This window comes from Orcinus orca, chromosome 3 (genome assembly GCF_937001465.1).
Source record: "Orcinus orca chromosome 3, mOrcOrc1.1, whole genome shotgun sequence".
Classification (NCBI taxonomy): Eukaryota; Metazoa; Chordata; class Mammalia; order Artiodactyla; family Delphinidae; genus Orcinus; species Orcinus orca.
In genome coordinates this window covers 67,092,644-67,107,755 of record NC_064561.1, presented here as the reverse complement: position 1 = coordinate 67,107,755, position 15,112 = coordinate 67,092,644, and the positions used below count along the sequence as shown (strand labels likewise).

Genomic DNA, 15,112 nt, shown 5'->3' with positions numbered 1-15,112 from the left:
CACGCGCGCATCACACTTGCGCTCACAAGCGCGCAAGGCTCTCGCTCTCCGCCCGGCACACCTGCGCTCCGCCCCCTGGTCCCGGGCCGGCGCCGGTCGAAGGCTTTTGGGAACCCAGGGCGGCGGCGGCGGCGGCGTCCCCCTTCTCCTTCCCTTCCCAGGGCTGGAGTTGTCCGGAGCCTCTCCCCGGTCCCAACCAGCCCGCATCCCTCTCCATCCTTCCCTCCCCCCGCCTGCCGCGGCAAGGGTATCTGCGGCCGCAGCCCGGAGCCCTTGAGGCGGCGAAGGGGGGAGGGGAAGAAAGCAAGGGATGAGCGCCGGGAGGGCGTCGGGGGCCCTGAGCCGGACTAGGACGCCCCTGGAACCGGAACCCGAGCCGGAGCCGGAGCCAGAGCTAAACCACCGGTACCAGTGGGCCAGGTGGTCAGGATGGGAGGAACAGAAAGGCGGGAGGGGGTGTGTACGCGAGAGTACAGGAAGGGGAGGGGGCTGTGGAGGCCTGGCTCAGGCCAACGCAGAGGAGGTGTGGACGCTGACTCAGGCACGATCCTTGTGCAGGCCGCCTGAGAATTCCGTCCCATCTCGCTCTGCAGTGTCCTTGGGAGGGACGGAAGCTCAGGACAAGCTGGAAAGGGGAACGTTCTGGGCGTCGGGGAAGCGGACCAGGGTCGTGGAAGACAGCTTGCGCAGCTGCCGTCTGGCACCCCTGGCCCGGACCAGCACCCCTGGCACGGACAGCTCCCTGGTTGGGTAGGGGGGTGGGGCCAGACCTTAGAGGCTTGCCTGTCTCGGATCCTGAAGAAGGCATTCCTATCCCTCCCCCCATCTCTAGCTGCAGCCTCCTAACCCCAGGAGGCGCCCTGGCCCGCGCTCGCCCCCCAGGGCCTCATGTCGGAACCACAGCCTGACCTGGAGCCGCCCCAACATGGGCTGTACATGCTCTTCCTGCTTGTGCTGGTCTTCTTCCTCATGGGCCTGGTAGGCTTCATGATCTGCCACGTGCTCAAGAAGAAAGGCTACCGCTGCCGCACCTCGAGGGGCTCGGAGCCTGACGACACCCAGCTCCAGCCCCGTGAGTGAACAGCCTAGAACCTGGCTCAGTCGCCTTTCTCCCTGACCCTTCTCCCCACACCTCTTCCTGGTCAACAGACCCAGGCCAAATCCCGACCAAGTTTTCAGGAGGTCTAGTAATGCTTTCTTGACTCTGCAAAAGCAATTGGGTTGCCACCACCCCGAAAGCAGGGCTAGAGTAGGCAGCATGGGTGGGAAGGGCCCACTGATGAGTCTTGGACTCCCATTGATTTCCCCATCTTTTCTGCCCTGGCCCTTGGAATGCTAATGTACAGCACGATGGCAATTTGCTAAAGGGGTAGGTCTTGAGCAAGAAGCCACAGAAGCCATCAGGTAATGTACCCCCAAAGCTGACTCATTTGCTGCTTCCTTACCGACCTCTTTCATCCTTCAGCTGAGGACGATGACATGAATGAGGACACAGTAGAGAGGATTGTTCAATGCATCATCCAAAATGAAGGTGGGTGCATGCTGGCCCCTTGTTCCCCACCTCCTCAACTTTCCTTTGCCCCGGCCTTTGCCTCCACTGACCCCCTCTTTTCCTTCTGCCCTCAGCCAATGCTGAGGCCTTGAAGGAGATGCTGGGGGACAGTGAAGGAGAAGGGACAATGCACCTGTCCAGGTGAGCTGAGAACAAGGGCCAGCACGATTGAGCTTGCCTTGGAGAGTACCCTCTCCTCCTGCACGTTCCTCTCCCAGTCTCCTTGCATGTTCGGGTTGACAGGGGAGAGTAAGGCTGGTTAACATACAGGAAGAAGGACGTTTTGTAGAAATCCTGAGTCCTTCAAACCACATCTCTCCTCTGGATATCATCAAGCCTAACCTTCACCCCTTATGCCACTCCTCTGCATTAAGCATTGCCCGCTTTTTAGCCCCAGGAGGGAGAACACATGGTCACTACTATCTTCATATTGAGTTTATTAGATAAAGACAAGAAACGAATGGTGGGGCCTGGGGCAAGTGGGGCATCTGGGGTTTAAGGAGCACGCTGAAAGAACAGGAGCAAGTCGAACAGGAAGAAAACTGGGAATGTCACCCCTGGTCCTTTCCTCCCTACCGTCCAGTGTGGATGCCACCTCCAGCTTGCAGGACGGAGCCCCCTCCCATCATCACACAGTGCACCTGGGCTCCGCAGCCCCCTGCATCCACTGCAGCCGCAACAAGAGACCCCCACTTGTCCGTCAGGGACGCTCCAAAGAAGGAAAGAGTCGCCCCCGGCCTGGGGAGACCACTGTGTTCTCTGTGGGCAGGTGGGTATAGAGTGCCCCAGGGAAAGGGAGGTTGAGGTGGGGACCCCAACGGTCAGGCACCTGCCTCCAAAGGTAGGCCCTGGCTCTTTCTTTGTGGACTGTGAGCCACAGCAGAAGCCAGGCTGCACAATGTGCCCCACAATCTGGTCTCCCCTGCCCTAGGCCAGAGGGAAGTGCCTATCAAACCCAGGATGTCCCTGACCGGAGGGAAGGGCCAAGCAGCCTCTGGGTGGTGGTCCTAAGCCCCAGTGTTCCCTCCCCTCCCAGGTTCCGGGTGACACACATTGAGAAGCGCTATGGGCTGCATGAGCATCGTGATGGCTCCCCCACGGACAGGAGCTGGGGATCTGGTGGGGGGCAGGACCCAGGGGGTGGCCAGGGGTCTGGGGGAGGGCAGCCCAGGACAGGGATGCCTGCCACTGAGAGCCTTCCCCCTGAGAGGCCGCAGCCCCTGGCCCTTGCCAGCCCCCCAGTGCGGAATGGAGGACTCAGGGACAGCAGCCTAGTCCCTCGTGCACTTGAGAGGAGCCCTGGAGCCTCTGCAGAGTCGATGCTGGGGGCTGGAGGAAGGGGCCCAAGCCCAGGGCTGGCCAGTCAAGAGGCAAATGGACAGCCAAGCAAACCGGACACCTCAGATCACCAGGTATGAAGACATGTGGTGGGCTGCGGTGGGCTCAGCTCTTACTGCCCCTACTCTAGGGGGCACTGATATGACCCACCTCCTGTTCTCCCACTGGTGACCCCTCCTCTCTCTCTCAGGTGTCCCCACCACAGGGGGCAGGGGGTGTGTGAGGTGAGTCTGCCTGGGCCCCAAGTCAGATAATCTCATCCTCCCACCCCCTACTTTAAACTACCTAAGCCCATTGGTTCCCTGAACCCCCAAGCTAAACTGCAGGCTTAGCCTTTGGTACATATTCCTTGGTTTGGTGGTGGGGAGTGGGCTTGTGCTCCAGGGGACAGGGAAGGTCCTGCAGCCCCTGGGGAAAAGCGGGGACACAGCTTGAAGAGGAGGCAACACTGTTACCCTTCCTCTCCTTCATTGCGCTGATGGACTACCAGCTGGCAGGGCCAGGGGTTGGGTGGGCATGAAGCCCCTCCTCTCAACTGGACAGCACTGCCCCCCAGCTGAGGGACCAGCCCTACTTCCACCTGGAACTGCACGGTCTCAGGCTGGGGGACCTTGGGAGAAGTCCCACCTCTGGTCCTCAGTCTCTTCCCCTTCCCCTGTCTGCCAACAGGCCGCCTGACCTGCTTTCCCCATCACCTCACTCCATATGCTAGAGCGTGCGGCTGGGAGCAGGCCCCTGCCCTTGGTGGGCCCTTAAAGCAATAGCACCTTAGACCCCCTGCCCTCTTGGCACAAGAGGCCCAGGCCCTGGCTTGGGCTTTGTGCCCTTTATTCACTGTCAATAAATCCGCTCAGACGATTACAGCTGCTTCGCATACTGGCTCCAGCTCCTTCTGACAGGCCTGCCCCCATCCCCAGTGGCTCTGGCGTCTGGAGTGGGGTGATTCACAGACCCAGGGTGGAGACACAAATAAGCCAGAGCCACTCGAGACTTTGGGGGATGAATCCCAGTCCCAGAGATTTCAGGGTACTTCACCACCCTAGAGATGGGGTGGTAGCAGAAGACAAAGGAGTAGTTTCAGCCCTTAGAGATGGCTGGAGGATGATGGCAAAAAAGGAGTGGGTTCCAGCCCCAGAAATGGGGAGAGAAGAAATTTCTACCCGTGAAGGTGAGAAGGGAAATCAGGGAGATTCCAGCTTTTGGCTGTGTCGCTCTGGATCACCGTGGGGAGGGGTGGTCTCTGATAGCACGGAGATAGGGGCAGCAGCATCACTGGGGGAAAGTGATTCCCCCGGGCTTCAGGTGAGAGGATCTGGGTGGCCAGGATCCGGGGCTTTAGCTGGCGGGGGAGGCGGTGGACGCATCTGTAGAGAACACACAGTCAGTGCACCAGATGCCTCCCTTGGGGATATCCCTGTCCATTCCCTCTGTCCTGCAGAAAAAACAGGACAAGTTGGAGTGACCCCTCTCCAAACACTCTCCTCCAAGGGCGGGGCCCTTACCGGCCTGAGTCGAGGCGCCATCACATCCAGGGGTCCAGGGCAGTCCAGGTCTTGGTCTGGAAATAAGAACCACAAGTCAGTCTTACGACTTTGTTTTGTTCGCTTCTGTATCTCCAGCACTTAGGACAGTGGCACTCTGTAAATATTTGTTGAATTAACAAATAGTCACTAACCTGGGTCATAATATCCATCAGTCCATCCAACCTCAACGCTTACTGAGCACCTGCTGTATAATCGGGCCTGCTAAAGGTACCCGGGGGCAGGAGGGATCCACACCGCCCCCACCCCTAATGGCTGCCAGGAACTGCATAATGAAACACTAACAGACACAATGAGTGACTGAGTACTAAATCATTCAAAGTGAACGACGGGTGCTGGAGAAGCGGGGTGCAGAAAACGCTCACGGGGTTCCAGGGTCGCGGTGGGTGGGGGGTGCAGTGAAGAAAGTGAAAGAACCTTTTAGAAAAGATGGTTTTAGGAAAGATGGATGAGGTAACAACAAAAACAAGGAAAAAAAAAAGAAAAGATGGTTGAGGAAAATGATGATGCAAACCAGGTGTTTGCAGGATTCAAGAACACTAAGGGCAGAGGATGTGTATTGGGAAAACACTGTGGGAGAAACTGGCTAATTTTTAAAATAATAATAATAAGAAAACAGCTACTAATTGCATGCTTGCTATGTGCCCAGCACAACGCTGGGCACTCTATAGACACATCCCTTTAACTCTCACAACTCAGTGAGGGAGGGACCTTCCTCCTCACTCTGTAAAGGCCCAGGCATGTTAAATCACACACTAGGATGTCATAGAGCAGAGTTTGAACAGTGGGCCCAGCTCCAAAGCCCAAGCTCTTCTACCATCATGCATCAGAGAGCCTGATGGAGGAGATTCCTGAGGGCAGGCAGAGGGGCTGAGTGTAACCCAGGAGCTCCAGACTTCCTCCTTCTTCCTGTCTCTTACCCTCCCAGGGCCCCAGCTCCTTCTACTCACCACCGGGCAGGACAGGTGCAGGCGACCCATCCAAGGCAGAGGTGGGTGCAGGAGGGGAGAAGCTGGGAGGGGAAGGGGATGGCAGGATCTGGGGATGAGGGGGCAAAGAGTTATTCCCGGCATGTGGGAAGGTTTCACCAGCTCTTCCTCCCATCCCATCTTCAGTTCCTGTCCTGTCACTCCCCAGTTCAGAGAGTGACCAAATGCTTGTATCTGGGTGAGGCTTGTAGGTGATACACATTTCAACAGCCAATATATATTGACACTTAATATGTCCCAGGCATTTTGCTAGCACTTCGCATGCACTAATTCATTCAGTCCTCACCACCACCCCATGAGGTAAGGATTTGATGATTCCTATGTCAGAGGTGAGACTCAGGTTAATCCATCTATCCAAAATCACAGAGCTAGTTAGTGACAAAGTCCTGGCTAGAACTCCTGACTCCTACTCCTATGCTCTTCTTGCTAGAACAACAGGTACCATATATCAAAGCACCTATGGGCCACTGTGCTAAGCACTTTACTTCCACTATCTCTAATCAGGATAGTTAGCCTCCTGAAAGAGGCATTATTGTCCCCCTTTTACATGCATGTGAAGAAACAAGCTCAGAGAGGTCTAATCACTGCCTAAAGTAACAGAACAGGAATCTGAACTAAGATCCAGCTCTAAAGCAGGACAACCAAACTCTAATGAAGACTGCCTTGGTGTCCCCTTTCTCTGTGCCAAAGGAGATGGGGAGTCCCAAGCCACTATGCGGGGGAGGGGGCATTAAGACGAATATGGGACCTCCCTGGCATGGGAGGGTCAACCCATTGGTGCCTGGGGACCCAGGGAAAAGGAAGCCTCACCTGTTCAGGGTCTGAGAGTTCAGATGGCCCTGGGGGGCCAAGTAGCTCCTCCACCAGCAGGGAGGGGAAGACCCCAACATGGCCCCCAAATTCTCCCCTCCAGAAGCCATCATCCACTCCATCCTGGGTCCGGGGCAGCAGGCGGATAAGCGCCCCCTCGGGGAAGCTCAGTTCCTCTGCGCTCTGTCCCGTGTAGCTGTACAGGGCGCAGGCCAGGAACGCTGCGGAAGCCCGGGAGAGATGGTGAGGGGAAGAGGCGGGCAGCAGTGCCCCCAGACCAGGGCTACAACCACTCAGTAACTCTTCTCCCTTTCTTACCTGTGGGCTCTGCCCCCGAAGGATTGTCGCTGTCATGGCTGCTCTCAGGGAAGGAGAGGTCCGGGAAGTTGAGATACCGCTCAGGGACAAAGCCTACCTCACCGTGCTGGTTCCGAGCCTGCTCACCCAGCAACGTGAACAGAAAGCAGGCTTGCCTCAGCAGTCCACGGCCCTGGCCCTCCTCCACTCAGGCTTCCAGCTTTGCCTGGCTGGGTCTTTACGGACCACAGAGAAGTCCCTCCCACTGCCCCCTTGCCAAGGGCAGAGCCCCGGGTCCATACCCACCTTGACCCATTCGTCGGCATCTCCCTCCTCTATGACCTCCAGCCACTCGCCCTCTGTGATGGTCAGCTCGTCCTCATGTCCTGCCTGGGACCCACAAAGAAGGATTCAGGACTGGCTGTTCCCCATCCCTGCCTGTCTGCGGTCCCCACCTCCATTCATACCTGATAGCCAAACACCACATGGACAGGGCAGGGGAGGGGCCTGGTGGCCAGGGCTGGGGGGGCGGGCTCCTCAAAGAGCTCCCCCGTCTCCTCACATTCCTCAAAGTCAGACAGCTCAGCATCCTCAGCCTGGGGGACAGAGAACAGGCATCGTTGTGAGGCCCCGTCTCAAGTACCACCCACTATATCTCTCACTCCTCCATTCTACCTTTTTTTTTTTTTAAACATCTTTATTGGAGTATAATTGCTTTACAATGTTGTGTTAGTTTCTGCCGTATGACAAAATGAATCAGCTACATGTATACATATATCCCCATATCCCCTCGCTCTTGCGCCTCCCTCCCACCCCATCCTATCCTTAACATTGTGGATCCTCCTCCAAGGTAGTACCACCCATCCGTTCACCCTGGGTCACAGGCAGAACCACCACAGAGCAAGATAACACTAACAATAATCACAGAGTTACAGTATTGAGCGCTTATATGTGCCAAGCACAATGCTAAGTATCTTATGTACATTGTCTTGTTTAAACTTCTTAATAACCCAGTGTTATTTTGCGAAACTATCAACCTCAGTTTACTTAATGGGAAACTGAGGCTCAGAAAGGCTAAGTCACTTTCCAAGATCACACAGCTAGTAAGTGGAGTGGCTGGTACTCAAACTGCTTATAGTCTGTTCTCGGGACCTTTCATAACCACCATCGTATACTCCATAATAAAAGTTCATTGACAGCTCTCTATGTTACAAACTGTGCCAAGAGTCATACTTAAGTGATTTCATTTCAGCCTCACAACAACCCTTTGAGTTAGCTACTAGTGTGATTCCCACTTTATAAGCTCTGCTTTCCACTGGGGCTCTTTACCCTCCTGGTGTGTATGGGGAGGGAGTGGAGGGAGCTCACCGTGGGAGAGAGGTCCCTCTGGGACAGCCGGGCCTCGCTGAGCCGTCGCTCTTGCTCTACCTCATCCTGGGCCTGGGTCATGGCTGGCTTCAGCCAGTGCTGCACATCCAGGCCAGCCCCCTGCAGCAGGGCCAGCCGGGCAGCCCCCTTCACCTGGCTCACCTGACACAGGGAAGAGGGGGTCAGTCAAGGCTGTGGCTGGGCCTGCCCTTGGGAGGTGAGTGGAGCCTCCTCCCCAGATGTGTCCACCCTCTACCTCCTGCCTCCAGTCTCCCCACCATCAGATAAAGGAGTGGAGGAGGGTGTTGCCGGAGGAGGTGCAGTCTCAGTGGCTCTAACCCCAGGGCTGTGGCTCACCTGTGCCCGCCGGATGCTCTCCCTCACTTCCTGCAGCCGCTGTTCTATGCCTGGAGCCTCCCGCTCTGAAGCCTGCTGCCGCCTCTGCTCCAGCCGCTGCAGCACCTGGTTGGGGACGCAGAGGACAGGAGTGGGTGGAGATACTATGGGGCACAACTTACTAATAACCCGGGAGTTTCCTAGTTGTTTCACATGCATTATGTCATCTCATCTTCCCTGTGATGTGGGTGCTATCATTAGCCCCACTTTAATGATGAGGAAACTGCGGTCCAGAGAGCTTAAGTCACTCCCTTACTCAGGGTTACATAACTAGGGAGCAACAGAGCAAGATTTGAGCCCAGGTGAGTCTAGTCCCAAAGGTTACGCTCTTCAATTACTGTGCCACACTGTCGGCTTAAATTACCCTTCCCTCCCCTCCTGCCTGCAGCCCCATGACATCCCCAGTGACGCCGGGATCCCCATCTCTCAGCTCTTCTTGCCCACCCCCGACACCTGCACTCCCCACCTCACCCGCTGCCCATGGTTCTGGATCTTGTAGTCTCGGGCAGCTCGGCTCGTCCAGCGTTGAACTTCTTTCTCCAGGCCACTCTCCCCGGCCACACCTCCTGCGCCCCGCTCGAGCTCCAGGACACACACCTGAATGAATGGGGAGCTGTGAGGATGCCCTGATGCTGCTCCTTCTCCGTTCCCCCTCCCTCCAGTTCCCTCCTTTTTTTCTTCCCTGTCTCCTGACCTCCAGGGTCAGGGACAAATAGGTGGGAGCACACACCTATGACTGTGGACACAGGAGTGCATTCATGTGGACACACAGAGAGTCCCAGAAGTGGGATCCAGGTTGAGGGACAGAGGTAGAATGAAGAAGATAGTGCAGTGAAGGGACAGAAGGGTGGGAGGAAGTGCGTTAATTTGTGTCCTGGTGGGAGGGAGGTGAACTGGGGTTCTGAAACCCTCTCTCCATGGTTTAATAGTCCCTAAGTTAAAACCAGGACAAGGATAATGGGGAAGAGGCCTACACCACAGTCCCCTTTCCAAGTGGCCTGACTGCACCTAGCAGAGAGGTCTTACCTGATCATTCCCTGCTGGCTGAAACTGCTGAGCTGGGGTGGGGGAGAATACTCCGGGCTCCTGAAGAAAAAGCTCCAGATCCTGCTCCCAGCTTACCTGGGAGTCGGAAAAAATCGAGGTCGGCCACTCACTGGCTCCCTCTCCAAGCCTGTCCCCAGCCTTCTTGGTAGAGAGAGGACAAGGTGAGAAGGAAAGGGGCAGACATGCAGTGGTGGAGGGGGCGCTGTACTGGGAGAGAAGGGTGAAGAGGATCTCTGGGGAGCTTACCTGGGAGGTCGCTTGCCCCCCACGGTGGGCATGCTCCAGAGCCGTCTCTGCAGCTTCCAGCTCCGTGCGGCTCAGTGAAGTCAGCGGGTCCCTCAGGTGTTCCAACAGCTCGCTGACCAGGGCCTGGAGAGAACCCCAAGATGCTGACACCACCCTTCCCCCAAGCAGGCTCTCTGTCCAGGTTTGAATGGGTGATGGGTATGAGGTATGGGAAATTGAGAAGGAATAAGACATTATTATGCTTCTAATAATAGGCCCTCATGTGTGCACAGCACTTAACAGTTTAAAAAGCATTTTCACATTCATTCTCTCCCTTGAGCCCCATTAGTCTTATAAAGTAGGCAGAGCAGGGGTTAGTCCTGAGGAAGAAACTGGGGTTCAGAGGGGCAAGTGTTCTGCACAATGTCATGCAGCCAGCTAGAAGCAGAAGCAGAACCTAGGTATGTATCTTCTGCCCACTCTGAGCAGACTAGGTCCCCAGCCCCACCCAGCCTGATCGTGGTGGGAAGCAGGGAGATGCCCTCCCTGCTGAGAGGCAGGGGTATCTAGGCTGAGACTGGCCTTGAGCACGGCCGGCAGTTCTTCCTGGTAGTAGTGGTCAAGGTGGGCATTGGTGGCCACCAAGTTGAGCAGGTACTCATTGCGGGCCGCTCTCAGCTGCTGGGAGTACTGGGCCGACTGGACAGACAGCTAGGAGAGGAACATAGGTGTCAACTGGGAGCCCTGGACCCTTGGGGTCCTTCCACGGCCAAGCCAGATCCAGAATGGATTCTCACATTACTGAGATAACTGGCAAACCATACTAAAAATTTTACATACTCACAATTCCTGCTCAAAATCCTCTAGTGGCAACTGCATACATTTAGGATAAAATCCCAACTGCTCCTTACCGTGGTCTACCAGGTCCAACATGAGCTGGCCCCTGCACCCTCTCTGAGTCTTTCCACAGTGCTCGTCCCCTTGCTCACAGTGCTCCAGCCACACTGGCCTTCCCTCAGTTCCTCGAGCCTACAAAGTTATTCCCACCTCAGAGCCTTTGCACTCACCGCTGCCTCTCCCTGGAATGTTCTTCCCCTACATCTCTGCATGGCTGGCTCCTCCTTGACACTCAGGCCACCTGTTCAGAGAGGCTTTCCCTCTAAATTACACTCCCCTGTTATGCTTTATCATATCACCTTCTTTTCATTTATTCTGAGTCTTTGTTTATTTACTATCTGTCTCCCCTAACCAGGCTGTGGAGGCAGGAGCTCTGCTGGTAGTGTTCCCCATCATCTCCCCAGTGTTTCAAACAATGCCAAGTACATAGAAGTCCTCAATCACTGCATATTAAAGGAATGAAAAACAAAGGTACTATTTCCATTTTATAGATGAAGAAAATGAGGCTCAGAGACATCAAGTTTACCAAGGTCAGGCACCAAGGAAGTAGGGTAGCCTGGATTCATCCCAGTCTCTCTGACTTATGCCCCCGGGTTCCAAACCACTAGACTAATCTGCCCACCTCTCCCTGCCCCGACTCATGCCCACATCCTCTGAACCTTGGTGCTGAGTTTCTGGAGACTGGTCCGAGTGTGGAAGAGGCCATGGTCACTTCGGTTAAGCCTGTGCAGGCAAGGGAGAGGAGCGGAGGTCAGGCCCAGCCATGGCACCTTGGCTCCATGCCCCGACGCCACAGGCTTCCTAACTCCCCATGACCCCACCTGGCCTGGACATCAGCCGCCTTTTCCTGTGCCAAGGCCCACACCCGTTCACGCTGCCCATACAGCTTTCGACTTCGGCTCAGCTCCCGGACAGACTGCAGCACCTCGGCTTGCGCCCTCTGGAGGTTCTCTGCTCCCTAGGGGCATGGACACACAAGTCCTGATCCAGATCACCTCCATCCCTGAGTCAGCCCTTCCTTCACCCCATCCACTGAGCCGTACCTTCCTAAGCACCTGCTCCTTAGCGCTCCGCCCTGTGCCTCCTGCCAGGTCACGGTATCGGTCAGATGCCTGGAGCCGGGCTTGGCCCCCAGCCATGGTGGCATCCAGCAGGCAGCGCCAGGCACCAAACACCATCCTGCCTCTCCCCAGAGAAAGTCTGCATTGACGAGGGGAGCACTCCAAAGCTTCACGAGATGCGCCCCCCCCCAACACCATGGGAGACAGACTGCTTTCCCATCCCCCTCGTCTGGGAGCCCATCAATCGATCAGCCCATTAGCTCGGCCACAAGGATCACTTATGCCCTCCGCCCCCATCCAGTGTCCTTGCTGGGTCAGCTGCTATCCCGCTGCCGTGTCAGCTCTACCTGCCACTCACGTGCCCTCCTCATAGGTTCCTGGGGTTGAGCTCCTCATCCCTTCTTGGCTCCCTGGCCTCCCTGCCATCCCACCATGGGACCCACCTGCTGTCCATCTCCCCACTCCGGTGTCCTTCCCTCTTCAGAAATGGCCCAGCCAGTTTCTGGAGTGCCTGGTGGGAAAGTCATCACAGACCCAGTTCCCTTTCAAAGACTCTCCCCACTTGGGAGAACATACGATCAGAGTATAATAATGCCACCCACTTTGCTAAGTGCTTTACATGCATTAACTTATTCTGTCCTTACAACAACCTTGCGTGAAGGTACAGTTATTATTATTCCCATTTTACAGAGAAAGAAATTGAGGCCAAGAAACGTTAAGTAACTTGTCCAAGGTCAAACAGCTAAAAAGTACCACAGCAGGGATTTGACACAAATTTGCCTGGTGCTAGGCATTTGCTCTTGACCAGAACAGGAGTATGCGTGGAGGCACATTGCTGGTAGTGTAAAGGAGGCTAGAACAAAAGGGAAGGTCCAGAAAAAGGAGTCCCATACCTGCCCATACTCCCGTTCAATGGCTGCCCTCTGCTTGCTGTAGGATCTGCGGAGATTAGGGGGATGGGGTGGTCTTACTGTTTGGTCCTTTTCTCCCACCCTCGACCCTCTCCTTAGCCTGGGCAGGAGGGAGAGGGGAGCCAGGCCTGGAGTGTGACTATACCAGGAGGGCCTGAGACTGAAGACAGAGTCCTTGAAATCACCTCGGGCAGCCGCAGCAAAGGACAACCTCATCTCAGTGCTCAGAGCCTCAGCAGGATCCTCCCCACCCCTGGAGAACCATCTGTGTGCTTGGAGGTGAGGACTGATGGGGGTCAGCTGAGTACAGTGTGTGCCAGCCTTCCAACAGGTCTGGAAGAGGGAGGGGGGATTCTGTCCTGAGTTTGATTGTGGGTGTGGAGGGGGCGGTGTGGAGTGAAGGGGTTTGAGAGAGGGTCCCTGTGTGTTTATGTGTGTTGGGGTGCGTGGAAGGATAATTTGTATCCGGCATCTGGAGAGGGAGGCCTAGGATGACGGCCTTGAATGGGCAGGTTGGAGAGCTCTTCACCCCCGCCCACCCCGACAGCTGTAGTATGTTGGAGAAAAGGCGGAGCGTGTGACAGAGAAAGTCGGGGTACGTGGAGGGGGTCAGGGCTACCTGATATCCTCCAGTAGGTCCGCCTCTCTCTGCTGCCGGGTCTGAAGGATGTTCAGCTGCTCCAGGAAGCGAAGCTTCACCTCCTGGGATGGCTTCACCTGTGTGGGTAAGAAGACGATGAAGACCCCTGGCGCAGGGACCTGAAAAACACTCCGCGCAGGGAGCGGTGAGGGGGCGGGGCCAGGGAGGAGCTGGGCTGTTTCCTCGGTTACTTCTGGGTTGGCCCTTGAACCCCTTCCTACTCTTCGTCCCCCACCGCAGGTCTGGTGCCCCTTTGGGCCGCATCACTCCCCCAGCCCGCCAGGAATCCCCGTCCCCAGGCCAAGCTCACTTTTCGGGGCGGCGGCTGCATCTCCGCTCCGGCCCAGGCAGCAACTCGACTCCGGAACTCGAGGAAACCCCGCCCACAGCTAAGCCCCGCCCAGGATCTGGCCCAGCTCCGCCCTCGCCCCGCCCACGCCTGATCAGTCCCTTCGCTGGGCCGCGAAGCGCCAAGAGCGGCAGGAACTAAACCTCTGTTACTGCTGAGAATACCCCGGAAAGGGTCCGCGCCGCCCTGTGGACGCCGCGTCCGCTGGGCGGTAGGGGGAACCCCAGGTTTCTGTGTCAAGACGCCTGGGTTCTATTTCTGGTGGAGAGCTATTGACTTAGCTCGTAATTATTTCTAATCATTCATTTACATATGCAGACCTCCAATCCCGACGCGATGGGTGAAGGATGGTGAGGAACTCAAATCTGTAACCAGGGAAACTGAATCACTGGATGCCTGAGCGCAGATGCGTGTGATGAGAGAAACAGGGCTGATCCCAGACCTTTTCCTAATTCCCACTGAACTGGAAAAGCCTGCGTGAGTGAGGGTGAGAAAGACGCCTGGAGCCAGGAAGGAACCAGTACCAGAGGAAAAGACAGGGCCAATGGAGTGGGCGTGAGCTGGGAGATGAGAGCTGGGAGATGAGAGTGGGGACTTGCAACCCAGAAAGCCCCTATCGGCTTTAGGGCCTGCCCTTAAGGTTCTACACCCCAGGACATACCCCCTATCCCCGCCCTGGCACTGCTTTCTGAGGGTCTGCACACACACTTTCCTCATCCTCCTCACCTATCCATGGCCCACACCTCCTCACTACACCCCCGACTTGGAAAAGGCAGATATCTGTGGCCCAAACTCCAGATTCACATTTCCAACAGCTCACCTGACACCACCACTTCATCTAAATAGGTACCTCAAACTTTCAAACGGCTCCTTCTACCTGATCCTTCCCCAGTCACCTCCCCCAGGTAACATACTAGATGGAACCATTCTCCATCCACTTAGGAGAGTCAGAAAGCCAGAGTCTATGTACCCTTCCTCCTACCCCCACCTTCCATCCATCAGCAAGGCCTATAGGTTCTATCTCCCATTGATCAACTTCCCTCAATTTCCAGAACCACCAACCTGGTCCAAGTCCCCATTATCAGTCTCCTGGTCTGATATCTGGCCTCCTTGCTTCCAGTCTTCCCCCTACAACTCATTGTTCAGAAAACAGCCAGAGTGATTGATCTTTTTGTTCAAAGGAAGCAAAATCTCATCCCTCTCTTCCCTAAGACTCCTCAATTGCTTCAGAATAAAATCATGGCCCACAAGGCTGTTCATCACTGGGTCCCTGCCAGTCTTTCCCCCTCTTGTCCAGCTCCCCACTCACTGTGCTCCAGCCACTCCAGCCTCCTTGCTCTTCCCCCAACATGACAACTCCCTTCCTGTTGCAGAGCCTTCATGCCTATTGCCTTCCCTTTCCTTCTGGAGTGCTCCTCCTCCCAGCACTCCACATGCCTGGCTTCTTACCTTTACCCTCCACCCAGCCCAAATGTCACCTCCACAAGCACATCACTTTGGTTTAGTTTCTTCACAGCCCTTTGTTTGTGTGTGCATATTCTGTTCCCCTTAAAGCAAGGACCCCCATCTCTTTTGTTCACACTATATCCTCAATAGCTGGCACCAATTAGGTGTTCAATATATATCTGTTGGGGCTTCCCTGGTGGCGCAGTGGTTGAGCGTCCACCTGCCGATGCAGGGGACACGGGTTC

General features: G+C 55.8%; 2 protein-coding genes across 3 annotated transcripts; one reads left to right on the top strand and one right to left on the bottom strand.

The window, feature by feature from the left end:
- The first annotated feature begins 264 nt into the window (after positions 1-264).
- On the top strand, positions 265-3,753 carry RELL2 (RELT like 2). 2 transcript variants are annotated; one of them, XM_033406605.2, is made up of 8 exons: positions 265-405; positions 559-1,072; positions 1,466-1,531; positions 1,627-1,693; positions 2,136-2,321; positions 2,589-2,964; positions 3,081-3,114; positions 3,560-3,753. In XM_033406605.2, the coding sequence occupies exons 2-7, from the start codon at positions 889-891 to the stop codon at positions 3,111-3,113; spliced, it is 912 nt and encodes a 303-aa protein (XP_033262496.1). In that variant the 5' UTR covers positions 265-405; positions 559-888; the 3' UTR covers position 3,114; positions 3,560-3,753. The 2 variants fall into 2 exon arrangements, with proteins under 2 accessions (XP_033262496.1, XP_033262497.1); XM_033406606.2 differs by lacking the exon at positions 3,081-3,114.
- FCHSD1 (FCH and double SH3 domains 1) lies at positions 1,973-13,485 on the bottom strand. Its single transcript, XM_033406598.2, has 20 exons — positions 13,383-13,485; positions 13,052-13,149; positions 12,415-12,460; positions 11,965-12,032; positions 11,504-11,639; positions 11,282-11,418; positions 11,120-11,183; positions 10,146-10,274; positions 9,585-9,707; positions 9,318-9,413; positions 8,763-8,888; positions 8,253-8,357; positions 7,896-8,057; positions 6,995-7,123; positions 6,834-6,917; positions 6,549-6,666; positions 6,231-6,451; positions 5,382-5,469; positions 4,393-4,448; positions 1,973-4,254 (listed from the first exon to the last, which is right to left on the bottom strand). Exons 1-20 carry the CDS (start codon positions 13,401-13,403, stop codon positions 4,189-4,191), a joined length of 2,073 nt encoding a protein of 690 aa, XP_033262489.2. The 5' UTR covers positions 13,404-13,485; the 3' UTR covers positions 1,973-4,188.
- Positions 13,486-15,112: the final 1,627 nt, after the last annotated feature.

Coding starts and splice junctions, on each gene's coding strand:
- RELL2 (XM_033406605.2), top strand. CDS start 889: ATGTCGGAACCACAGCCTGACCTGGAGCCGCCCCAACATGGGCTGTAC. Junction 2,322..2,588: donor ACTGTGTTCTCTGTGGGCAG/GTGGGTATAGAG, acceptor CTCCCCTCCCAG/GTTCCGGGTGACACACATTG. Junction 2,965..3,080: donor CGGACACCTCAGATCACCAG/GTATGAAGACAT, acceptor TCTCTCTCTCAG/GTGTCCCCACCACAGGGGGC.
- FCHSD1 (XM_033406598.2), bottom strand. CDS start 13,403: ATGCAGCCGCCGCCCCGAAAA. Junction 12,033..12,414: donor TTGAACGGGAGTATGGGCAG/GTATGGGACTCC, acceptor CTTTCCCACCAG/GCACTCCAGAAACTGGCTGG. Junction 9,708..10,145: donor AACTGCCGGCCGTGCTCAAG/GCCAGTCTCAGC, acceptor GGTTCTCTCCAG/GCCCTGGTCAGCGAGCTGTT.